The sequence below is a fragment of the Dermacentor andersoni genome, chromosome 7, assembly GCF_023375885.2.
Source record: "Dermacentor andersoni chromosome 7, qqDerAnde1_hic_scaffold, whole genome shotgun sequence".
Lineage (NCBI taxonomy): Eukaryota > Metazoa > Arthropoda > Arachnida > Ixodida > Ixodidae > Dermacentor > Dermacentor andersoni.
Genome location: NC_092820.1, coordinates 78,414,992 through 78,441,167, shown reverse-complemented (window position 1 = coordinate 78,441,167; position 26,176 = coordinate 78,414,992). Strand labels below are relative to the sequence as shown.

The 26,176-nt window shown below is 44.8% G+C and overlaps 1 protein-coding gene across 5 annotated transcripts in view; it reads left to right on the top strand.

Moving 5' to 3' along the window:
* ena (ENAH actin regulator enabled) overlaps window positions 1-26,176 on the top strand; it is a 128,753-nt gene that overhangs the window by 94,256 nt on the left and 8,321 nt on the right. For 2 of the 5 annotated variants that reach the window (XM_055072766.2, XM_055072767.2), the window contains exons 3-13: window positions 3,544-3,715; window positions 7,973-8,093; window positions 11,891-11,931; window positions 12,886-13,295; window positions 15,640-15,666; window positions 16,326-16,438; window positions 17,458-17,488; window positions 19,095-19,112; window positions 21,457-21,572; window positions 24,195-24,334; window positions 24,440-24,974. In XM_055072766.2, the coding sequence (XP_054928741.1) occupies window positions 3,544-3,715; window positions 7,973-8,093; window positions 11,891-11,931; window positions 12,886-13,295; window positions 15,640-15,666; window positions 16,326-16,438; window positions 17,458-17,488; window positions 19,095-19,112; window positions 21,457-21,572; window positions 24,195-24,334; window positions 24,440-24,612 (1,362 nt within the window). In that variant the 3' untranslated portion in view covers window positions 24,613-24,974. Of the gene's footprint in view, window positions 1-3,543; window positions 3,716-7,972; window positions 8,094-11,890; window positions 11,932-12,885; window positions 13,296-15,639; window positions 15,667-16,325; window positions 16,439-17,457; window positions 17,489-19,094; window positions 19,113-21,456; window positions 21,573-24,194; window positions 24,335-24,439; window positions 24,976-26,176 lie in introns of those variants that run through there. The other 3 variants (XM_055072765.2, XM_055072768.2, XM_050181525.3) reach the window with 3 other exon arrangements.

The window sequence follows — 26,176 nt, the reverse complement described above, 5'->3', positions numbered from 1 at the left end:
CGAAACGCGTCTCGGTCTTGTTCGGCCAGCGATATTTGAAGAAACGCTTTTTCGATATCAGCGGAAATTCCAATCTTGAAGCTGCGAAACTTCAGCAGTAAGTTGAGGATGTTGGGGTTCAAATTCAGCCCTGTCCACAAGACGTCGTTGAGTGAAGGTGACTCCGGAGCATGAGAAGAGGCGTCGGATACCACCCGTACTTCAGTCGTAGTTCTGTCGCGTCGCACTATTGCTCGGTGTGGCATATAGTACGTGATATGTTCACTCGTACTGTCCATTGTGACCTTCTCAGCGTAGTCTTTGTTATAGTAGCTCCTAATGGCAGTGTCATTTTCCTTCTGAAACTCTGGTCCTCGATGTAGCGTTCTCTGCAAGGACTCCAGCCTCTTTAACGTGATACCCGGTTATTTTTAGACTGGGAACAATTGCTGCGCCACGGCTGTAATAGTTGTTTCCACGAAGTTCTTCAGGACGTGTTTGTCATCTTTCGAAAGTCTGTCTTCGTTAGTCAGTCCCAGATGTTCTATTTCCAAGGAAAACCTCAGTTGCTGGGAAACATTGGCTTCCGTTAGGCATATGTTGAAGTTCCTTACGGTTTCCGGCTTGTAGAACTTAGGTGAACTTCTGGTATCTCCATGAAGTGTCCATCCTATGATAGTTTCGATGGCGGTCAAAGAGTCGTCCAGTCGATTAATTCTTCCGCTGACAAGCTGCCAGTAATAATCGGCACCTATAAGGATGCTTATTCCAGGCTCAGGCGAGACCTGAAGTGCGTTGACGTCAGCCGAACGTAAGTTCTTGCTTTTCAACTTTGCAAGTACATTTGTATCTGTCAATGCTGACAAGTCATTGCATATTTCGGGAACTTCTATCGCCTCTACTTCTAGTGAGTTTGAGTCGTACTGGCTATGCAGCGTGACTCGTACTCTTCGATAATATTTCCGCGGTGCTGAAACGTTTCCAAATCCCGAGATTGTGAGCTGCTCTTCGGCTAACACAGTGGCTTTCAGCTTCCTAGACAGTTCTTCCGTGATGAAGCTGCGCTGACTGCCACCATCAATCAACATTCTTACAAAGCATCTGCTTCCAGTGCCCACAGCCCAAACTTGGGTGGTCTGCAGAAGAACTGTGCACTTTGGCGAATCTGTTGACGAGCTGGAAACAGTTGTCTGCGTTTCCGTATTCTCCTGCTTCCATTTCGGGTCGCACATTGTGGTGATATGTCGCCCCTTGCATTTCGCACAGCTTAGTCTCTTCCAGTATCGGCATTCCTTAGCTTTGTGAAATTGTCTAGCGCAGCGGAAACAGCATCCTAATTTCCGTAGTTTCTGCTTTTTCTCGTCTAATGTTAGTTCCGTTGGGCAGACATCCACCGAGTGATCTTTGTCTCCGCATAATATACAACTCTCTGGAGTCAGTTTCACGGTTAGCATAGATGCAGAACCTTGGAAATGCTCATTAGATTGTCGTTTTGCTGTTGAGGCTTGTTCTCTCTTGTCAGAAGTCATTATTATAGTCTGTTCCCGGCTTCTTACTTCAAGACTCAAGAAGTCTAGAACAGACAATTCATTTAGCCTGTCACTAGTAACGCCTGTATTTGTCGAAGACAAGATGTGCTGATTATAATGGATTACCATTTCTTGCGGAAGATTTTGTATTATAGCAGTTTTCAGAAGAACTCCATATTCTTTTTCTTCGACGCCAAGGTTATGGAGAGATCTCACGCGCGTCTGCACTTCTTCGTGCAACCTTTGAAGCCCTTCGAAATCTTCGCAAGAACGAACTTTACGTAGGTTTAGAAGACGACGCATGTGGTCGTTAACAATCAGTGACTTCTGACCGAATCTTTCTTTGAGAAGTTCTATAGCTGTGCTATAGCTCTCGTTAGTTGTCGACAGGCCGCTGATGACACCTTCCGCTTTACCCATCAAGTAGCTCCGAAGATATTTCAATTTGTCTACGTCGGTAATATATCGGTTCTGGTGAATAGTAGACTCAAATTGATCCCAAAATTCTGGCCATTTAATGGGGTCACCGTGAAACTTCGGCACATCGAGCTTCGGTAGCTTAACGTGTGCGTGTGCTTGACGAAAGTCATCGTGAGATTCGTGCGGAGTCGTTGTTTGCTGATCGGATAAAATGCGTTCAGCGCGAGATTTCGCGAGGACGATATATTCTTGATACTGTCCGACGCTTTGAAGCTCATCCTCTAGGTTATCATCGGTAACCTGCTCTTCTACTTGGTTATCAAGGTTCGTAAGCATAGTTTCCTTTATCTTCAATAGGTTAAGATGGTCGGTCAGCTCACCATATGGCGTTGGTTCCGTCTGCATGAGAGTTGTCATGTCGTTGATGATCCTGGTGACCGCCGCTCGCACGGTAGCATGCTTCCGTCGTATTCTTTCCGTGTCGTCATGTTGGGAATCGGTGGCTTCGTGATGACGTGGATCGTTCTTAGATTCTGTCGCAGCGTCGTCGCGTTGATCGCGTCGGTCGGTCGTCCTCTTCAGGTAGCTCGCTTCATTGTCAGGGGTCTTCAACTGTAGATCTGATATCCTGGTCATGGCACCATATGTTGAAAACCAGGAAGCGGAGCCGAAGTAGAGATCGTCTTCTTTATTTGACGCTTGCAAAAACAACTAAAAAAAATGCAGGCGCGCTCGGCTCCACGCTCGTTTCTCACTTCGTCTTCTTCTCTTCTTTTTCGGAGCATAATATTCAACAGTGAGAAAAGCAAATGCAACGTTTGTCTGTCCTTTTCTCACATCCTGTCATTTTGAGTTGTTACCACTCAAGTTGTGAACCAATCAGCTCAAATGCCTATGCTTTTGCAGTTCAAATACATCGAACACCTATTTTCTCTTCATTTCGCAATTGAAACCTGCATCAAAAGTCTGAGCAAATTGGTAAGGGTTCTAGAAATGTCGGGCACAGAAAACGCAGACACAAGTGGAACGAAAAAGACAACACTGTTTGTGTTGTCCTCTTCATTGTGCAAATGAGATGTGCAACACTGCAAGCAATCTGATGCAAGAACTTTGGACTGTGCAGTGCCCTCTCAAGGTTGCTCAGAAGAGCTCTCTGTCCTTCTCTTCTAAGTTGTCATATTAAATCATCAGGTAATTCTTCATCATCAGTCTTGTCTACTGTAGGATACAGGTCTCTTTCAGACATCTCCAATTACCCCTGTTCTATGTCAAGCAGTGCAGGCAGAAATAGTGGAATTGACCTCAAACATTAATATACTGCAAGCCGGCAATGTCTATTAGAGATCAAATGCATGTAGGTGTAAGAGTAAGAAGTGTGGATGAGGTCTGCAGGTCCTGTTAGAATACGATCGGATGTGAAGAGATTGGAAGTGCTGTTTGAGAGAATTGTGGGGGAATGGGAGTGAAGAAATTTGGAAACTTGGGGACACGAGGTGGTTTTGGCTGAGAAACTAACATTTTGATAACAACTGATAGCACAGCAAGAGCACAACTGATTGCTGTGGTCGTTCTTGCGGTGACACCTTTCGGCCCGGCGTGTGTGTGTTCCTTGCAGGTGGTGATAAACTGTGCCATCCTCAAGGGCCTCAAGTACAGCCAGGCAACGGGCACGTTCCACCAGTGGCGCGACAACCGCACAGTCTACGGCCTCAACTTCAGCAGTAAAGATGACGCCGACAACTTTGCCGTTGCCATGCTGCGGGCCATCGACATGCTCAACCAAAACAGTGAGTCTGTCACCGAAGTCTGCACCAGTGATAAATTGAGGATTATGTGCTAGATAACAGTGATAAAATGCTGTCAACTCGCAAGAATTCTCAAAATCCCGATAACTTGATACTGTGGTTAACCCTTCCTACCCCGCAAGTATGCGAGTGAAAGCATACTTTTGACTTTTATTTCACTTAGATATATGACAGCTGGTTGGATGTCTCTCCTGTTCGATGTTCCTTTTAGAATATGTTCCTGTTCAAATTACGATTCCTAGAAGCTTTGTAACAAGGCAATAACAGATGGTAGGCAACATTAGTGAATAAGGGGTAATTCAAACTAATATCAAGATTTTGATTGGTGCTCTGCTGGTTTGCCTCGTGTTGTAGCTGCTCAGTTTAAACACTTTTTGGCTTTCCTAACATATCATGCAATTTTCATAAGGCGTGACTAGTCAAAACTTGCTTGTGTTATGTGCTCTCATGAGACTTCATGCAAACTAGCTGCGTTGTGGTTGTATATCTTGTATTGTATTTGTATTGTATTGTATTATACTTGTATTGTAATTGCAGTTATCTTGTAGCTGTATATCTTTTTGTATAACTACTCTGATTGTTCCGTCACTTCAAATGGAGCAAAGTATGCATACCTGCCTTCATTTCATAGCTTGGAAGCCTACTTTTGACAACAGTTGTTTAACTTGAGATAATTCAAACGAAAACCTGTGATCGTAAGAAGTTTAAATGGTTGTAATTATAGCTCTTCTTTTAATGCTTCGAGTTGGAAGAATGCGACTGCAACCAGGATCAAGTGAAGAGCTAAACTGGTTGTTCACTTACTGCATATACCTGCATACTTACTGCAAACTAATAACAGTGAATGCAGCACATAATATGTACTCATTTGATCTTAAAGACAATGCAGGCGACTGGTTTGCATTACCTTACAGTATAAAGCATCAATGTGTGCAAAGCTGCTAAATAGCGTCACCTCTGCCTGTTTTTGTGAAGCCAACAGGTGACAACCACGCAGAATTAGTGCTTAGCAGACAAGCTACCTAAACTGCTGCACCAGCGTAGTGGCTACATACAGGCATCATGCTGTGGGGTTCTTGGTTCAAGCCCAACTAATGACAAGAATTATTTTTAATTTTGATTGGCATAGCTCCAAAGCCCGCTAGCTGGCCAGATTCAGGCAAGCGGTAGGCTTGATTCAGGCAAGCGGTAGGCTTGATTCAGGTAGGCTAGAAAATGCTACTGCTATTAAAATGAAGAACACAAAACTGTGTGTACTTGACTAGGTGCTTGTTAAAGGACCCCAGGTGGTCACGATTATGCCGAAGCCTTCGACCATGGCTTCTCTCACGACCCAGCATAGCTGAAACACCATCAGTAATTCAAATTGGGAGGTGCTCTTTTGGCAGCTAGGTTGCACGTCACTGACACAGCTGTATGTGCCTGGCGTCGTTTTGACTGTGGGTAGTGGACAAGATGCTCTCATCATTGGACACCGAAATCATTCTCAGCAGTGCCACCAGTCATTTATCACGGGCTGGGACTAGTTATGCTGTGTATGCTGGCTCGGCACCTACCACCCTTTTAGATGTCAAGAACAACACTGAATGAGGACACCTGCCATAACATCAACTGCGTGAAGCCAACAGACATGGACAATAACAAGGAAAGCATAGGGGGAATTACTTGTTTACTTAAAGGGTCCTTCACCAGGTCTGGCCATTTTGAGCTGACAAGCGCAGTGCTTACAGTTTGCGCTAACAATCATGTCTGCTAAGCATTACATCCCTACGCGCTGCGGAAAGAGCTTAAAGTTCAAACCAAATGCCATTTGCCCTTTTCCTCACGAGTGCCGTGCTGCCAGCAAGAGAGTTAGCACATATTGCACAAGTGCGCCTACGTACATGGCCAGGGTGTGACGTCACTCGTACTGACACGTGACTTCAAGAATTAATCAAGGCAACATCAATTATTTGTTTAATTTGTGGCCTCAGTAGACGAATTAATGTTTAGAGAAATAATAAAACATACCGAATGTCTGTGTGTTTTTGTCCTACTTCATACCGTAACAAGAGAAACGTACTTCTGTTTCATCTGCTTGTTGCCACATTGTGCAGAGACCGAAACTACGAAACTGTTTTCTATCGTGTTTCACCGCCGCGATCATGCTCTTTCATCCTCTTGCGCCTTGCTCATTGCTCGTGATTGTGGCACTGACTTATCCTGCTAATCATGTGTTCTCATGCAGAGCTCGTAAAACGGTCCGCTGCACAAAACAAGACAAATGCAACAACTCGCGCACAAGACTGTCAGCAGGAGTGCGCCACTCAGCAGAAACATGAGAAAGAGAGAAAATTAACAAATAAAGATAAGGCCCAAGACGCGCGATCCTCTAGCTTTGGTATCGGAGAATGCAGGGAAGGAATTTCGCTTGCGGAGGCTAGACAGGGCAAGGGGAGAAAGTGTCTATGTTGACAGTGACGCTCGCCTCCTGAAGTCATGGGTTCACGGCACTTCAAATATTTTTATCTCTGCTATTAATGAGCTAATTTGAAAAATTCTTGCGGGAGAACACTCCTTAGAGGGCACGTAACAACTTCCACCATATAACCAAGATTTGCTGTGTGGCCTGGTGATGGGCTGTTTAGGTAAAATGCTGAAATGTTCGGTAAACGAAAAATGAAGGTGAACAAAAGAACAACTGGCCGCAGGTGGGATACAAACCCACATCCTTGCATCGCGCGTAGATGCTCTTACCAATGAGCTACCGCGGTGCTGTTTTCTCATCCACTTTATTGGGTATTTATGTATGTGTACTAGAGTTAACCCCCGGGAGTGTTAGCCAGTACCACCATTTACGACCTTAGTGGCAGGTATAGCTGATCCTTCCTGCCTCAAAGCGTCACGTGAGCGTCACGTCACTTTGACGAAAGCAATTGGCCAATAAGCACTCATATGTTACCTGAAGGCATTAGCGCTGCTGGATACGAGACAACCTGCTATGTAAGGAAAGAGCAGAAAGGGATCCAAGGGACCCGGTTTTCGTAAGTCACAAGCACATAATGCCAACATACAGGAAAACATAGGGGGAATTCTAATGTCAACATACAGTGACAACAGGGAAAACATTGGGGTAATTACTTGTTTATTTAATTGAAATGCATAAATTTTAGATAAAGAGCTGTGTCTGTGGACGAAAAAAGAAAATTTGCTGCCGGTGGCATATGAACCCACGTCTTCGCATTACGTGTGCGATGCTCTTACCTGCCTTGGTACCTCAGTGGTTATGGCATTGGGCTGCTGAGCACAAGGTCATGAATTCGATCCCAGCCGAGGCAGCTGCATTTCGACAGGAAAAAAATGCAAAAACACTCGTGCACTTAGATTGAGCTGCACATAGGGAACTTGCAGTGGTCTGAATTTCCCCACTACGTTTTGCTTCATACTTGGGTAGGGGTTTTGGCACATGAAAGCTAACAATTTTATTTAACTAAATGTCCATGTTAATGCTTTTCTGAATCAAGTGTGTTCAAATGTCTCTCAGTGTAATTGATGCATGCAGATATTCTGGCGGGGTGCAACCAAATAGCAGACAACTATTCACAATGTCTTTCTGTGTCTGCCGTTCAAGCAAAGCCTCTTGTTGGTACTCTGTCGAGAAAGACGGAAAAAAAAGGGGGGGAGTTTTTATTCACCGAGTTTCTTATAGATTGAGCAGTGCCAAATCGCAGTGAAGATACGGTGTCTGAGGCATCATTTTGAATATTTTTTTAAATGTAACAGTGTACCCATTCATCATTATTATCATCATCATCAGCCTGGTTACGCCCACTGCAGGGCAAAGGCCTCTCCCATACTTCCCCAACTACTCCGGTCATGTACATATTGTGGCCATGTTGTCCCTGCAAACTTCTTAATCTCATCCGCCCACCTAACTTTCTGCCGCCCCCTGCTATGCTTCCCTTCCCTTGGAATCCAGTCCGTAACCCTTAATGACCATCGGTATACTTCCCTCCTCACTACATGTCCTGCCCATGCCCATTTCTTTTTCTTGATTTCAACAAAGATGTCATTAACTCGCGTTTGTTCCCTCACCGAGTCTGCCCTTTTCTTATCCCTTGATGTTACACCCATCATTCTTCTTTCCATTACCCATTAGTCAACTGCAAAAGCAGTTTGCCACTCTCAGACGAGTTGGGTTGCTTCTCATCATGTTGATTGCTGTTTTTTTTAATCCTTTGCATTCATCAACATGTGCAGGTTCAACAGGGCCAAGGGTACAGCCGGCGCCACCTCCGGTGCCTCAGCATGCATCACAGCCCATCTATCAGACCATTGGCACCGTTGCACAGCAGGAAGATACAGATCACCAACGAAACTGGTACGTCCAGTCTTGGCACCCTGCACCGCGATTCCGCATGAAGTCTCTGAGTGCATTCTTAGGAAAGGTCGTAAACTGTGCGGTTGGTAAAGGGGCTGACGTGCAAAATTCTGTGAGCAGGCTTTGCCACACAGCGAACCTGCCATAACCAAGATGGCAGTGTCCTTGCTAGTAGCACTGCTGAAAATGTGACCAAGTTGTGAAAGCCTGCAGGGTGCAGGAAATGAACGGTGGCAAGAATGATGGTGCCAGCCTGCATGTCGACACCTTATTTCCAATTACGGTTCATCCACGCTACAACGGAAGCCAGATCTGACACGAAAATACCTTCATTATGCAGTCAAATCTTAGTATAACGAATCACGTGCGACCGCTGAAAATTGTTCGTTGTTTTGAAATATCATTGTAATGAAAAACTTGCGGTTATAAGCCAGTGGACAAATCTAGGAATGAAAATGATGTACCTTGGCAGTAGACACGTGTGCAGATAAGCATACTGTCGAATAACTCACTTCAGAGCTGCTTTATTTGAAGAAATCAGTGATTTTCTTTCAGTCCATGCAGCATGCACGACCAATTAGGAATGCGTCTACATCTTCCACTTTGCGCAATACCTCATTGGGTACGTCATTGCACCGAGTGATGAAAGTGCGAACTTTGTTCATGTGCACTGAAACATCAATGTTTGACATGATCTCATCTTCTGTGTTCGATGACCCACAGTCGTCTTCCTTCGAGTCGTCATCGTCACTGGAGACGTCGCGAATGCAGTTAACCATCTCTTCGCTTGTCAGGTCCGCCACTGTTAGTGCTACGCTGTCGCTCTCCACATAGTCGTCGAAGGAAGACACAGTAGGCAGCAGTTCCGCATCCTCGATTCACAGATCTCCTGGGTTGTTGTTGGCCACCTTTGGGTAATCTTCAACCTGTACAGGCACTTTGACAAGCCCTGCTTTTCGCCGGCAGTTGCTAATCATGGGTGCCTTCAAGTTCCACCAAACCCCTGTGAGCATTTCCACTGCCTGACGAATATTTATTGCAGTCGGCTGGTTTAGGCGGAGGTTGATAATCAACCGCTGCACAAGGCACTTAGGAAATTCTGCTTTCACACTCTTTATAATGCCCTGGTCTAGGGGTTGCAGCAAGGACGTGTTGTTTGGCAGCAGAAACTCCAAGCAAACGTGCGTCAAGGGACATTCACAATGTGAGCAGAGCAGTTGTCGACAACCAGTAGAATTCTTCGGTTGTCCCTCCTCATTTGGCCATTGAGTTCATTGAGCCACTCGGAAAAGTTTTCTGGTCAATAAGGCTTTTTTGTTGGCACGGTAGTCGTACAGTAACGACATGACGTTTTTCATGCAACGAGGCTTCGCGTACTTGCCGATGACGAGCGGTTTAATTTTCTTCGTGCCTGTTGCATTGCAGCAGAGCAGGACTGTCATGCGAAGATGCAACTTCTTCCCTCCTTTACACTGCTGCCCTTTAAAGTGCACCGTCTGTTCTGGCAGGAGCTGATAAAAACACGTGGTCTCATCCATGTTGAAAATATCGTCTTCAGAGTACGATTCAGCCACCTCTAGGAAACGATCATTGTGCCAGGAATCCACGCCTTCTCTGTCAGCAGCCATTTCCTTTCCCGAGACTACCTGCCAAGTTATTCTGTTCCTTCGGCGGAAACGAAAATGCCAACCCGCAGTGGCGTCGAACCCAGTTACTTCAAGTGCATCGACAAATTCGTGGCCTTTTTCTTGAAGCGTTGGGCCAGACACGGGAACGTTCTGCAGTCTAGCATCTTTTAACCACCTGAGAACAGTTTGGTCCACATTTTGAAAGTTTCCCAGTCGCAACCGTTTCCTTGTAGGAGTGAGTTATGATTCCTGGTGAAGCTTGATAATCTTGTCTCGGCCTTTCAAAATGGGTGCGACAGTCGATGGGGCAATGCCATGCTCTGTGCACACGTCGATTTGCTTTTTACCTGCATCGATTTCCTGTAATACGACCAATTTGTCCTGCAGCGAAAACTGCTTTCGCTTCTTGGCGCCGTCGCTAGCTGCACTCATCGTTGGATCTCGTGCGAACATCACCAAACCTTTGTCATGAAGGTCTTGGTGAAGTTTGTGGTGAAGCAGTTGGCATGCAACATGGTGGTGATGATAGCTACTGCAACATGGTGATGATGATGGCTACTGCACTCGCAGTTTCTGTTTCACGTGAGAGTTGCGGTGCTGTTACTTTTAGCCAAATTCGTAGTACTGATGTTCCCCAGTTATAAAATGGAAAATAAACTGTGTGTTATTCTGAAATATGCGCTGTATTGAAATTCGTAGTTCTGAAATATTTTTACATTGAAAATATAGGCAATCTGGCGGATACTTAAGATATTCGTAAATTTGAGAAATTCATTATTGTCGGCTTTGTAGTGACGAGATTTGACTGTACCCAATACAGTCAAGCACCTTTACAACTAACAACTTTACAAGGAAATGACCTGTACAGTAAAGAATTCTCTAGGTCCCAAGTGAATTCCTATCTTTCATGCGTATTGTGGACGCCTCTTCAGCAAAGACTAGTATAGCACATTTGCCCGTACAACGAAGGAATTTAGGCGTCCCTGATGACCGCTGTGTTACTTTACGACGAATGCATGTAGCCGTGCCGCCACTGTCCTCTCATAGCCGCCCGTGAGCTGCGGTACACATAAGGAGCGCCGGTCGACAGCATGACAAAGACCACAGTGACAGTCCCGACTCCGCTGTAGTTATGGCAGCCGGGTTTCACCGTGAATCATGCCATGAGCCTCGATGCTATGAGGTCGCCTGCAGTCGCACATTCAGTTGGAAGTGTCTAGAAGAAAATTTGGAGGTTCTTTCACTAAGTATACCTTGAATTTATGTTGAATAATCGTTATCTTTCTTGAATGTGCTTACCCAACTATAGCGAATGCTACAATGCACGACCTTTACAACAAAGTGACCGGTACAATGAAAGATTTTGAAAGTCCCTAGTGCGTCATCGTAAAGACTTCCTGCTGTATTCATTGTAAGCATGCAATCTCTGCACACCTATATCAGCAAAGAACGTTTTGTATTTGCTTCGTTATATCCAGTAATTCGTTATATCTGTGTTTGTTATATTGAGGTTTGACTGTATAGCCCAAGGTCGGCCACCTTGGTTAGGTTAAACGAGATGTGTGGGAAAGCGCGCTGGTAGGTTTCACATATTGTCTAGTGTTCGCTGCTTGGCAACTGCTTCGCTCAATATTATCCTGACCGGTGACAGGCAACCTGTTACCTGTGACCTCATTGGTGAGCGAAATGCACTGTTTGAAGTTGCTGAATCCATCATAAGCACCTGATACCACTTGATAGAGCATGACTTCAATGAACTTACGTCAGCAACCTTTTATGGCTCCAAAACTACCCTGATCAGCCAAGGTTGGCTACAGACCCAATGCCTGCTTACGAATTAGTTATGAATTTGTTACTTAATGGAGTAATGATGTCATCCAGCCTATACTTCCTACCCATCATAGTAGCCCAGTGGATATAATGTTGCATTACCAAGCTTGAGATCGTGGGTCCAGTCCCAGCCGTGGCGGCCACATTTCGAAGGGAGTGACATGCAAAAATGCACGTGTGCTTACTAGATTTAGGTGATCATTAAAGGGCTCCAGGTGGGCAAAACTAACCCGTTGTCTCCCACTGCAGCATTCCTCATAATCATATCGTGGGTTTTGGCAAATGAAACTCCAGAATTTTAATTTAATTTAAGCCACACTTCCTCTGTTTTCCATGCAGGCAAAATCAGCAACCGGTCCATTACATGGCAACAAATGCAGGTGAGTAAGGCTACTACTCGATTCCGATGCTCCTACTGAATGCATTCCTTGCTAGTGAAAGCGGTAAACTTGTGCTTTTACACGCCCATAACTTTCAAGCAACATTTTTTTTCTTCAACATACATGTTTGTTAGATCTTGTTTTTGTGCGCACCTGAGTTACGCAATCATGTGTGCGCGTCATCTTACTCACGTATTCACTCACACTTTCCGGCAGCACCGGCTCATACTTGCCAAAACTCGCTCACATTCATAGTCATTTCCATTAAAACTCACTGGCAGCCACTCACCGGCACTCGCTCCCATTCACACCCTTCGTCCTCACTAATGCTCTCTCTCACGCCTGTAGAATGAGCGTGGAGGGAGTCTGAGTCAGTGTACTCTTGAGTGAGCATGTTGACCTATGCATGCTGGCATTGTTGATAAACATTGATTTGCTTCGTTATATTGTCACCTTGTAGTGACGGAGAAGAACAGAGTATCAAGAACTGTGAATCGCAAAACTAACTCTTCAGTGGACGAACCTTGTCCCACAGCAGGAAGTGACACGCAAGGAACAACGATAGCGGCGAGCACAGTCAGCGATCGGCGAGATGTGATCTGCGGGTCAAGTGCGTCAGCTCTTATGCATGACTTGTTGTAGGTTCCAATGTAATCGCTGCGACCACGTGCCTTCCCGAAAGTGCTACTACATTCGTGTCGCCTATAGAGTCTGATTACACAATGTTTGGCTAGAACATACACAACAGATAGAATAAACAATTACATTTGAGTAAGTTCCAAATCATGCAGGCACGCATTGCACTAAACGATAACTCTTAAGTTGTTAGTGAGTGAAATGCAGTCTCCAGAAAAAGTATAAGCAAGTACGCATGTCAATATCCAATAATTTTTCATACGTGTTGGCTATATCGAGGTTCAGCTTATGACTATACATCTGCTGTGTGTCTCGCAGTGGGCAGTTCTAGCCACCCGGCCACTCCCGCTAGTGGCCCGCCTCAGGCTCCGCCCCAGGCACCGCCCTTTCCACAGGCCCCGCCTCAGCTGCCACAGCAACCACAAGCCAATGCAGTCATGGGGCACCACCGGACATCATCTGCGCCAGGAACCAACGGAGGCGCGCCTCCTCCTCCGCCACCGGGCGGCACGTCGGGCATGAGTGTGGCAGCGAGCAGCGTGGTGGCCAGTGGGCCCCCGCCTGCTCCGGCGCCGCCCCCGTCGGCAGGCGTGGCCTCCGGGGGTGCCCCGCCCCCTCCCCCACCTCCGCCTCCTCCCGGCGGCGGCCAGGGCCGAGAAGATGACTCGTCGCCCCTGTCCCTAGCCACAGCGCTGGCAAACGCGAAGCTCAAGAAGACCTCCAACAAGGTGTGTCCCGGAGAAGAATTGTAGCCCTTTCCCTGCCGTGGAGGAGCTGGGTTGGTTAGTGGTTTCTGGCAGAAATTGCCAAGAACAATCTCAGCTGATCGAAGGTACTTTTAAAGGCCAACTCCAAGGAAAATGTGTTTCAACTAAATTTGTTATAAATGAGCAGCACATACCACTGACCGAGTCTTTGCAAAGTATCTGGGCTCATAATTGTATAGTTTTCTTGTTAGCAGCCGTTAAACAGCACCTAAGCAGAGAATGCGTATGGGTTTGTCACTATGACGTAAATCCTAACATGCTGCCTCCTAGGTTTTTCAGCATTGCACTGACAGCCACAGGTGCTAAGCGCTTGGGTTAGCTTGCGATGCCAAACACCTGGAGCTACGTCACCCACAGAGACCGTTCAGAACGTGTGGTCCTAGTACTTCTAGTCATGCTGCGTGGTACGGACAGACTTTGCCCTTCACCAACTTGACTGACGGAGAGGAGCCAAATCAAGATTTCAGATATCAAGCGCTCTCAATAGCAAGCATCCCTATGATCTGGGCTTATCTCGGAGGTCACTTTGATGAAGTGCCGTGCATTAAGTCAAGCATTACTCCCTGCGAGCAGTGGTGACGGCATTTCTATGTTGCCATTTTTTTTTTCAGTTTTGGCATTGAAATGGCCATTTATGCAAGCATTTTCTGACCATCCCGCTCATATTTCTAATGTCGTTTTGTATGGTGGCTCGTCTGTATCTACACAATCTTAAACTAGGCTTTTTGCATGGTCCAAAATTTTATTGCAGTTGGCCTTCAGTTTTCTTTCAACGTTCATTTCTTCGTAGACGCTGCACATTTTTATCCACCGTGGTAGTTCAGTGATTATGGCATTGCATTGCATTTCTGTGCACGAGGTCCCAGTTGTGGCCACATTTTGATGCATGCAAAATGCAAAAATGTTTGTGCATCGTACATTGGGTGCACATTAGAGAAGAACCCCAGGTGGTTTAAATTAACCCTGCATGCCTCATATCCACATAGTAGTGATCTTGGCATGCAATTTACCATAATTTCTATTATACTAGTTTTTCTTACTTTCTTTTACAGCACTGTTAAGCTTCACACTTGCAATACATGCTTGAGATTTTGTATAAGTGAGCACTTCAAGTGTTCTATAGATTGCTTTGTATGAAGGATCTTGCAGTAAGAAATTTGGCGATCTTTAGTCAGTTACTACTAATATTATTTATCAAGAATACTAGCGAGGCACAATAGGGGTTCAAGGACACTTTCTTTTTTAAAGTTGTAGCACCACTACCAAACGTTTCACGCACTCAAAAGGATTACACTTAGCCAATTTGGAGTTTGACAAACAGTTCAGAGATATTTAATTTTGACAGTAAATTTAGTCTCAATGTGCCAGACCTGACCTTGTCAACATTATCATGACATCATGACAAAGGGCAAAATTTGCCGATTCTGTGTAGCATTAAGGCTAGGCATGATGATGATGTTGGTAAAAAGCAAAAAAGTAAACAAGAGAGTTGTGTACATTCCTTTTTTTTTTCTGTGCTCGCACGTGGCAGCTCTAGTCATCACAGGAATGAAGTGAGATTATGAACTGTGATTTCATGACGCCTCCACCTTCTGGGTACCGAAACTGAAACTAGTTCATGGAAACGAGTATCATAGTAAATTATTTAGGATGCCTCGACACTTGCCAGTATTTTTTTTTCTAGAATTCAGAGTGTTTGTGCTTTCATTATAACTCGCACAAAAATATGACAAATCGTAAATGCAACGTCGGTACTTCTTTTAACTCCAAACGTTCTTTGCCTTGGCCTGGTGCACTACATCATGCCTTCGGGATTGGACGATAACACAGCAGCAATACGAGATGTGTGCTAGTGTATACAGTATAGGTAGGCCTTTCGCCTGAGCAGAGTAGACATATAATATTTTAATGCGTCTTTTTTACGGAATCGACGTTGTGCATATGATGAGTAATGATGTTTTGGCTTTTTGTTGGGGCGTCTGTGGTTGTTTAGTTTCTGGATTACTGGGAGCACTGGTTTGATGCGATCTGCTGAAGTGCCCACACGGCACAGTCTTTTTCAACTTAATGTTTGAATGCTGTGTAGCTTTAACATCTTCAGGATAATGCATTTTTTATCGCAGTTCAGGATCAGGTCCTCTCCAGCTACGAAACTGTGCCAGCTTCGTTAGTACACACTCGCAAAGAGCTAGCCAAGCAATTAAATGTTACTCGTGGGAAAGGCTTGGGTTGCCACCTTCTGCACTTTGTGTTGTTGTGAAAGCACCAGCTTCTTTCTGAAAGGTTATCTTGCACCTCTTGTCAGGTTCGGACTGGCCTCTGGTGCCCCATCGTAAGTACATGCTAATTGAACGAGCTGAGTAAGTATGCTGCGAAGCATATCCTGTCGACATCTTGGCCTGTCTTTGAACACCGTACAGGCAGTAAAAGACCTTTTAGGCGTTGAGATTTCGGCATTGTTGGTAAGGCATACTTAGGATTGTTTGGTGCATATTGATCTAACTCTACCTGTGTACTACGCATGTTTGGACAAAATGGTCTTGTATTTATTGGCATTAAAAATGGTTACAACGCATAGTAGGTCCAGTTAAAGTGCTGCAGTTCTGCCCACTTTGGTTTTGCAGACTTTGGAAGAGAGTGTTGACTGTGCATTCTTGCATTGACTGCAAGCTTGAGGGATGCTTGCCCCTACTGCGACAGTTTAGCATCACTTTTCTTTTATTTTTATTTCGAAAGCAAGAAAACAGAAGCAAAGCTATCGCAGGATGGCGTGCATCGTCTCAATCTTGCGGGCAAACCAGATGGGCGTGTTTGTTTCCGGTGATGACTGGCCAATAGCGTGTGCTGTACCTTCGGTTATGCTTCGTACGGCATTTGTGTTTCGTTTGGTGCCCATATTGTACCGCGTGTGAAAAGAATGCACTACCATACCACCACATCTACTCGCCCCATTTTCACTCATCCTTCCAAGTTTTTTTTTTCTCCCCACAGATATACGAAGGCACAGACACGCTGAAGAAGTCGCAGGGGAGCGGCAGTGGGGGAGTGCCCATGATGGGCATGGCGAGCATGATAGATGAGATGAGGGGCACCCTGGCCAAGAGGTGAGCAGTACTTCGCTGTTCTTTGCAGAGCCTGTTGTTGCGAGTTGTCTGTTGTATCCTTCAAGTGCTACGTGTACAATCGCACGTGCCAAATTAGCACTTCTAGTGCATTTTGTTTAGCCTGTTGGTCTGACATGATTAGGTGCCAGTGCTTGGGGACATGATGAATGCATTGCTGTGTCGCCTTCATCTCATGTCGGTCTCCCCTAGCATTACTGGTATTGTAACGCTTCGAATTCGGAAACACTGTTGGGAACTAAGAGGACTGAAACATGTTGCACACACCTAAAGGCACTTCTCTCCGATTGGACTTGCACTCCAAAATTTGTTAACGTACACCATGTGTGTTTAGAGAAAAGAGTTGCAGTGTATGTGTCTGTGTTCATCTTGTATGCTGAGTACAACTGACAACCACAAAAGGACATAGCAGACAAGGATGACTAAGTGCAAACTACCAACTGTTTATTGTCACTGAAACGTTGCCCATGTATGCGTTGCTGTAAGGAGGTCATGTGTAGATGCCTACGTTAGAAAGTCTAAAAAGCAAAACGAAGAAAACTAAAGAGAAAGCTGGAAAGAAAATGAATGAACACGACGTCAAAACACCACGGCAGTGTGTTGCCATGTGGTCGGTTCTTCTGTTTTCACTCTTTTGGTGTTCTTTTTTGGGGTGTACGTGCGTGCATGCATGTGCAATGATTCACACTGGGCTAATTTTTTATGGGGCTTATTAATTGCCTGGCCTAATTGCTTAACATTATCGATTTTCTCTAATGTGTCAAATTAATTATTCGCTTGGCAGCAGGCACCACGAACATTGCAATTTTTGCCTGATTTGTGCCCAAACCATGGTATAGAAAGAACATCTTGTAAGCTAGCTATAGCTAGGAAAGAAAAAGAAAAAGTGGAGAGGTTGTTTTCTCTCCTAAAGCATGCGTCCACACTCTAATATGTCTTGTGCCACTTTTTTCTTCTTTCTTTTTTCTTCTCCACCATCCCTGCGATTTGCCGACTCACAGACGAGCACAAGCGGAAAACAGCCAAAGTCAGGTATGGGCTTTTCAGGTCCCCTGACATTCCTGTGTGCTGGCTTTAGTCAGCTTGAAGATGCAATTATCTCCAGACACAAAAGCATCTAGAGCTAGCTGTGTTGTCGCCTCTTAAAGAAGTGCCAATGCATATATCTCTTTGCTGCAGCGTCTGTTTTAGCCTCTGTGTGCCTTTGGGTGTTAAATTACCGTATTTACCCGATTCTAACGGCGCACCGTTTTCGAGAAAATGTCACTGAATGTCACAGGCACGAAATCGAGTACGAAAGCAAATCTGCTATAAGTAATGTGCATATCCGAAATGTGGAGTTTGAAATGTCAAGGACAGAGCTGAAGATAGCATACCGTGGGCAGTTGGTACTGATAAGGCAGCCTCAGACAGTGACGAGTGATGCCAGGTCCGCTGTGGCTCGGACATGGCACATTTTTTTTTCCAATTGCAAACAAATCGCTTTCTCTATTTTCCTTCAAAATCTAGTGAGGGAAGAATCGAGGCCACTGCATTTTGCATTTATTTTAACTGCAAAAATAAAAATCGAGGTGCGCTTTAAGACCAAGAGCACGCTAGAACGGAGTAGATACAGTACATTTGAATTGGTTTAAGTTTCTTTTGAAGTGTCTTTGGACATAGCTTTGAAAGGTCAATAAAGAGAAGCACCTTATTACCTCACATTTCGCCGATTAAAGGAAGTTGGTCCTTAGAGAAGAAAAATTAGGGCTAAACTTTCGTTCCTTGGAATCCGTGCCCAAAGTTTGACATTAGTGGTGTCGGTGAGGCGTTGAGTTGGCAATATCTTTCACATATCTGGGAGTGTCCTTATTTGCGAGAAAAATTTACTGGAACTTGTCATCTCAAGCCTTCGCATAATGACTTTATAGAGTTCGAAGGCTTCATTGTGTCTTTTTTTTTGTGCCAGCTCTTGCGATGCTCAGGCCAGCGATTGATGCTTGTCGTCGTGATCGTCTGCTGCCATACTTTGTCTCGTGCTTAGCAGGCAACATCGTGGAAGCTACGCGAGTAGTGCCTTCATAAAAACTCTCATTCCGCACATTTCATCGTGCGGTTGTATTCGATGCGCAACACTTTCTACGGAATGGCTACATTGTATAGCATCACAGCTACAACTTGTGGACGTCATGTCACGGCAAATCATGCATTTTTAGCGTACTTTTGCGCTTGCAGTGCGTGGTGTGCTATGTTCTACACGCATGCGCAACATGCAATTACTGGTCACACAAACGTGTCGCTCTGCACACTTGGTGGTAAATAGATTCAAAGGTGCAACGCCTTCCACGTAATAAATATATAACATAAAAGTGTGAGACTTCACGTTACATCGACACATAGTTGCAACTTTCATATTTGATGGTTTTTTTTTTTTGTCATGAATTTGATTGACAGGCCTGTAGCTTGTGTAGCATTGCCTGCTATGTATAAGTGAATCAAGATATAGCAGCATTTTCGAGATGCTTAGTTGTAAGCACTCTGCCGTTGAGTGGGTCTTCAAGGTATAATTGTTTTCTCTTGGTATTTCTTTTACATAAATTGTAACATGCAGAAAGCTTGTCTTTCAAAGCCCTACGCGCATGTGCTTCTGAATTTTCAGAGTTTCCTCGAAATTGAGGTAGGCAAACCAGGCTGGCACGTCTGCTTGCTGTCTTTTTTAATTATTATTACTATTGAATAATGAAGTTGATTGAAATTCTTGCATAGTTTGTGATCCTGCATGCTGTTCTATTGTCCTGATTCTTGTTCCAGGCAGTACCAAATGCCAGTACAGTTTTAAGTGATAAATTGTTGACTGATAGGTAGATTAGTCAGAGTACCGTAATTATTCGATTATAAGGCGGTCATGATTATGAGGTAAGGGTGCACTTGGAAGACTAGAGAAAATGAACTTAAGCATTCACTTCTCTGTGCTGGGCGTGTTGGTATATAAACTTGCATAACATTTTAGCACTGGCAAAACAAGGATAAAGGCAACAGCATATTGTGCTGCCTACATCTTCCCTCTGTTCTTGTTCGCCAGCACTAAAATGTCATGCAACTATGCACGCTAATATAAGGCTATATAGAGTAGCAGACTCGGTGGGAATTTTTCGAAATAGTGAATGATTGGAAGCCCTTAGAATAATTGGTATGGGTTATATGCAAATTTTGCCTTAAGGTCCGACTTCATTGCAGCAGAAATTTCCCCTTGTGGTGTGATTTCACGGCAGCGCAATGCAAAGGTACTGCCTCACCTGCCGATGTTTATTAGTTGCTACAATTGACGCTGCTGTCTAAAATCTGAATCACTGGAAATGGGGAGCTGCTGCTGCTGCCATATTGAAACGGTAACTGAATCTATCAGCCTCACATATAAAATTGGGGGGGGGGGGGGGGGGGGGACTTCAAATTTGAGGATTCCGGCAAAAAACCTCACCTTATATTCGAATAAATATGGTACGTTTGTCAAGTCTAGAGTAATAGCTATGGCACAAATAGTGGAAAGTGTTTTCATATGACAAATTCATTTTGTCAAACAAGAAATGTGAGTGTGAATCACGATTGATTTGTGTGAAAAAAAGAACTTGGCAAGTATTTGTAACAACTAAAGTGTTCTTCTTGCCATGCACCAGCATGCATGTTTGCTTGTCGTGTGGATGTTTCATTTTGCTGTCATGTCACTGTGTCGGACTAGCCGACAGCTTGAAGCTTCATTTTCCTTAAAGTGAGACTGCAACGAAATTTTGCATTGCATGAAAGCTAGTCGTAGTGATAGCGTCACTTCAGGAGAGGCTCGTGGCAGAACGTTTGCAAAACTCGAATGGGTCATCGGAAAGAACTTGCAAAAATCTGTGCTTTTCCTATAGAAACTTGAAGAAGTGCCGACGTTACAGCTCGCCAAAATTGACGCAGAACTCAGACTGGGCCCGGCACAAACATGACTCGCCTGCTCACTGCTTCACGTGCATACTGTAGGCTGCATGCGGCTGCACTTCCAAGATGTTTTTACATATTGTTAAAGGCAGCAATTACGATCGGGACAGCCACCAACATGCCGCATGCAAGTCATGGACTGACATCATATCCACCTTATTATGAGTGATGTACTGTAGCAGGACAGACACATAACATAAGGCGAAAGAAGCACATGGACGAATTTCTCCGTGTGTCGGAATGGAACGAAAACAGAAACGAAAAACAAAACGATATTTTTTAACCAGAATGAAAATGTAACCGAAATATTATTTATTTTTTTGTTTTGGAGTGAAACCAACGTATTTTTGATTGGTTTTCGGTACAAGGGGAAGGTCGGCAATCCGAAGCAACCGACATCGGGTAACGTCAGGATTGGCACGTATCTCATGAGTATCTCGAGCTCGGATAGTGCAAGCAACCGCCGGTCGAGCACTGCACGAATCTAAGCTTGCCGCTCGGTGCAGGTCGGCATCATAGCAAAACCTGGAGTTTGTGCGCTCAAGAGGTTATTGTTCATTTTCTACGGGTCCAATGTTTTGTTACCGAAGTTTTACCGTTCGTTTATGTTTGTTTAGGTTTGTTTTATCGAAACAGCGGTCTTGCATTTCGGCGAGTACTCTCAATGACAGGCTCCTTCTGAGATTGTGCTCAGTCCTTGACTCAAGGCACTGAGCACGATCTCAGAATTCCTAATTCACTTATTGAGAAAAATAAATGCTGTGTTTTTATTACAGTGTTTCGAAAACTTTTACATGCGAACCAAAACCGTTATGAACTGCTATGGATCTTCTTTTTTTTGTTCAGGAGTAGCACCGGGACGGAACTTGATTTAGTGGAACGAAACTAAAACCAGAATGAAAAACATTTAGTTTCAACACCCTGGAAGCACTACGCACAACTAATATTTATTGGTACAAATCGAGCTCATATGTACACATGGAACGACAACAAGGAAAAACAGGAACCCAACACTACCATGTGGCATCTGCCTTCTTTTTTTCCAGGAGGCTGAGTCGTCGACAGATTCTCGGAGGACGTGGGACAAGCAGGGTTCGACCAATGGCAACAGCCCCAGCAAGGTGGCTGCCAGCGGTGCTGAGTCACCAAAGTCGGGTCGCGGGTTAGTTGCTCTCGTTTTCAGTTTGCTTAATATGTCGTAGGACTTGCTTCGCGCTGCTTCTGGCCAGTCCATCTATCCATCCATCAATTAATGTTTGCACCCACCCTCGTTGCACTTACGTGGTACAGCATTGTGCTCTCAATCTCTTTTTTTAGCCTAAAATTTATTTTAAAATTACATTTTGATGCTCTCGACGCATATACCAGTGACAGCAGCATCGTACGTCGGCGTCATCGCTCAGTGTTAATTAAACTTTGCAATCGAATAAAGGGGCTCATATCATTTATGGGGCAATGGGCACAGAACTGGAAATGGGCATCAGTTAATCGGATTTGTGGATTTCCACACTTGAGGTGAAAAATGAAAAGTATTTATTTTTTGTGCGTGGGTATTCGAATCAACATTTGCCTTTAACCCCAAAAAGCCCAGACACCATTCCACATGAGAGAAAACTAGAAGAACTTGTTGAGTATTATTTCCAGTTGTGGTGCGTGCATGTGTACAAAAAGCACTGAAATTTTAGTTGAATAAAAATGAATTAATATAATAATTAGTATAGAAACTAATAAATAATCGGTTTGCTGAACTGCCCACAACTGATAGTATACAACACTACAGCATATTGAAAGTGCCACAACAGGCTTTGTGTCAAGTTTGAGGTATCAAACTCGGCGATGTTGGTCTTGGCGGAGTTATTGTCACGTCAACCATTGCTCGAGTGAACTTGTATCAAGCACGTCAAACTCTCTCAGGCACAATCATAATCCTAGCTGCAGTGATGGTATTTATTACATACATACGCTCGTGGTATGCTAGTGGCTTTGCTGTTGGGCTGCCAAGCACGAGATCGTGGGATGAAATCCTGGCCTCGTGGCTGCATTTCGACGGGGCCGAAATGCAAAATATGCTCGTTTAATTAGACATAGGTGCATGTTAAAGAACCCCGGGTGGCCTAAGTCAATTCGGAGTGCCCACTAGCATGTGCCTCACAATCAAATTACAGTTTTGGCGCGTAAAATACCTCAAGAGCTTTTTTTTTCTTTAAAGGCAAATAGCTTTATTCGCCTCTTTCACCCATTTTTGTGGTTTGCGGCTGCCAGTGGTCAGTAGTTAACTGTCAGTAGTAGGACTTGTGATACAAAGGTTCGAATGCAAAGCGTGCGTGTCCTTGCAGTGCTGAGGGGCGTGAAGGAGGGACTGTCACATGCGAGCTTTGTGAAACGCCTGGAAAGGAATACGTTCATTCATTCGCTTCCTGGTTCTTTTGTTCGTTCATTTGCTCGTTCGTTCGTTCAGGCTTTCTCTTACACTGACAGTTATCAGCAGTGGTTGATGCGCAATTTTTTTTTTTTTTCACACCTATTGTTAGCCTCCATTTGGAGGCTGTTGTAGGGTTCACTTGTTCATTTGTCCAGTTGGCTTGAAGTGCAGCCTGCATGAATGGCTTTTCTCCTGAAAAAGCACTGTCTTAGTTGTGCTGTCGTAGTTGGAACATCGTGACTCAGTAAGTCATTCCTTTGCTCGCTGTTAAGCAAGCGAAAGGGAGGCATCGGTATCGTCCCTTGCCCGATTTTTCTCAAGCGAACTGAAACGAATAATTAAAGCATTCATCAGTTCATTGGAAGGTTAATTGATCAATAGCCCAGCTCTGCTGTGAAACACTGAAATCACCTTTGCAGAAAATAAAAGCTCGTTGAAGCATAGTCTGACGTCCAACTTTAACCGTGAATGCAATTATGCAAAAATAGCAAGCAACCTTATGTTGCAGATTCAAGTCTTTATTGTTATTCATATGCCAGTTTATATTTGTCGTGCAATATGTAATGGCAAGAACGACCCATGCACCTATGCAGAAAGTGTGCTTAACATATCTGCGCAGTCAAACCTTGATATTTAGCAAACACAAATACATTGGCTTATTGGATATGACGGATTAAATTTAGAATATTTCTTGCCAGTATCAGCATGTAATGAATATATGCTTGTTACAATTATTGGATATAACAAAGGTGTTTTCATGTCAGACGTGATAGCGTTATGATGGCGCCTGTCTGTACTGCACTTTTCCAATGCTAGTGGCCTCTTTGCGACTCTGAATATCTCTCGATGCTGAATAAAGATACGACTCGAAGCAAGGGTTGCCACTGTCCACTGTGGCCATGCTTGCGCTCATAGGTTGCAACAATGAGTGGTACTCACTCGTCTATATTTTTTAGATCTATGTACCCACTTGTACTCTTGTCTACTCACGTTCATCGACACTCACTTGCACTCCTACTAGTGCCCACTCAGACTCGCCAGAGCTCACTTGCGTCCATGCTCTCCTACATTCACACTTTCCGGCACCCACTAATGCTCATCCTCGCATGCACTCGCACTCGCCAACATTTAATGTTCGTACTCGCATCTACTTACACTCACCGTCACCGACTTCCGTTGATACTACTCACGCTGGATCATAACACTCATTCCTACTCGCACCCATGTTTATACTCGCAACTTTCGCTACTCGCTCGCACTCTGTCTCACGTTTGTGAAACTGGTGTGGAGTGAGCTTGAGCGAGTGCGCCGACCCAAGCTTCATCTTGTCGCTTCACCACTGGCCGTCGTCCTTACTTTCAGGCAGCGCATCGGGTCGCTGGGTGACACGGACGTCATGAAGGTGAATGGCGTGGACGTGCTCGACATGGACAAGCTCAAGCAGGAGATCATGTCCGAGATCCGCCGTGAGGTCAGCAAGATGAAGCAGGACATCATTGAGGGTGAGTGTTGTGCTCCCCGTGTGCGTTTCATCATCATCATCATCATGTCCACTGCAGGACAACGGCATCTCCCATCGATCTACAATTGTCCCTGTTTTGCACTAGGTGATGCCATCCTACAGCTGCAAAGCCACAGACGAGTGTGGCATGATCGAGCTGCAACGAGTCATGCCGCAAGCAACTCGTCATGCACTTCCTTGTGTGCCGCCAAATTCAGCGGCGCTGAACCACTCATCATGCTCGTCCACATACTGAACAGGCGGTGCCTCCCAACTTGACACTCCCTACCGTTGGGAAAATAGCTGTTATTTTGTAGGCTAGATTTTTCTTTCCGAATATCACTGAAAATTTTATGCAATACATGAAAGCAAAGCAGAATAAATCCACTTTTCAGGAGTACAACTTTCATTAGTGAGATTTATGTCGGGAAAAAATATAAATCACCAAAAAGTAGATTGTAGAATAAAATGGAACAAATCTTTTAAAGATGTGCTTGTATCTAAAAAGAAAGAAATGCTAAAATAAAAATTTTTACTTGAAAACTACTTGCGCTACAAAACCTTTACTGGAAGCCCTACAGTTGGGCGTGGCGTGCAGCCAAGCAGTTCCTCGATGTGAAACATAGGGGAACGTTGCAAGTCTTGCAGTAAACTCTTGTCTCTCTCCATCAATAACATCAGCTACGGACACCGCGTAATCGCAAGATATATGATGTTTCAGAGCAAGCACGCCACTTCCGGAGGCAGCTGTTTTCACTTTCAACTCCATTGAGCAAGTGCGTAGCTTCGGAGTCCGTTCAAAGATTGCCGCCAAGTGGGGGAAAAAACTAACTCCATAACAAACGAATAATTGTCCTACTATACATCAGATGGCACAGCGTGTCCTTGAGTGGCGCAGAAGGTTTCAAAAATGGCGTTTGAAACCATTGTTAGTGGACTAACGATGCCCAATGGGCGTGATGGGGAAAGAGTTTGAAAAAAAAAGGAGTGCTGTCAGATATGTTCTGTCTCGTTTTTATTTCATTAATGGATAGCTGTTGACCCATTAATTATGCTATGGAGCCTCGATTTCTTGAGAGCACAAAAAAGTGAAGTTACATTTTAACCTGTTGGAATGCGCTTCTCGGTAGAGCAAGGCGAGTGAGCAACACACACCCCAAACAACTTCTGAATTTTTATTAGGTGCAATCCTCATGAAGATAACTCGGAGTGTCGTGGGCGCATGCGCTCTTGGCACTACCCCAAGGCGCCACAGTAACACCCCCCTCCGAGTGAGTGCGCAAACAACGGGTGCACTTTTGCGACACGCTGTGGTTCATAACTTCATGTACAGTGGAAGTCTTGTACACTGTCCAGTCTGCGTGAACATTTTGACGACCCATTGGGCCCGTCCTACCTTGTCTGCTCGGGGTCCTTGTGGTGATGGAGCTCGAAGTGATACAGGTACTTCGCTGTCATAGTGCACGTATGCTGCTTTTACGCGGTCCAGCGAAACCAAGTCGTGACGGCCACCTCTGTCGATCGTAATGTGCCTGTCTCCACGTTTGACCACCTTGAATGTCCCATCATACGGGGTCCATAGCGGACACAGTTTGGCTTCGTGCCTCACAAACACGTGCGAGCAAGAGGAGAGGAACAAGCCATGCTCCTGGCAGACGTGGAGGGAAAGCTCGTAGCTTGCTCGTGATGTCCCGCAGTCGCAGGGCATAGTCATTGTTTGCCTGGACGTTTGTGTTCTTACTGTCAGCGAAAAACTCTCCTGGGAGGCAGTGTTGCTCCATACACCAGTTCCACTGAGCAGCACCGCATGCCTGCTTTCAGAGCCACCCTAATTTCCCAACAG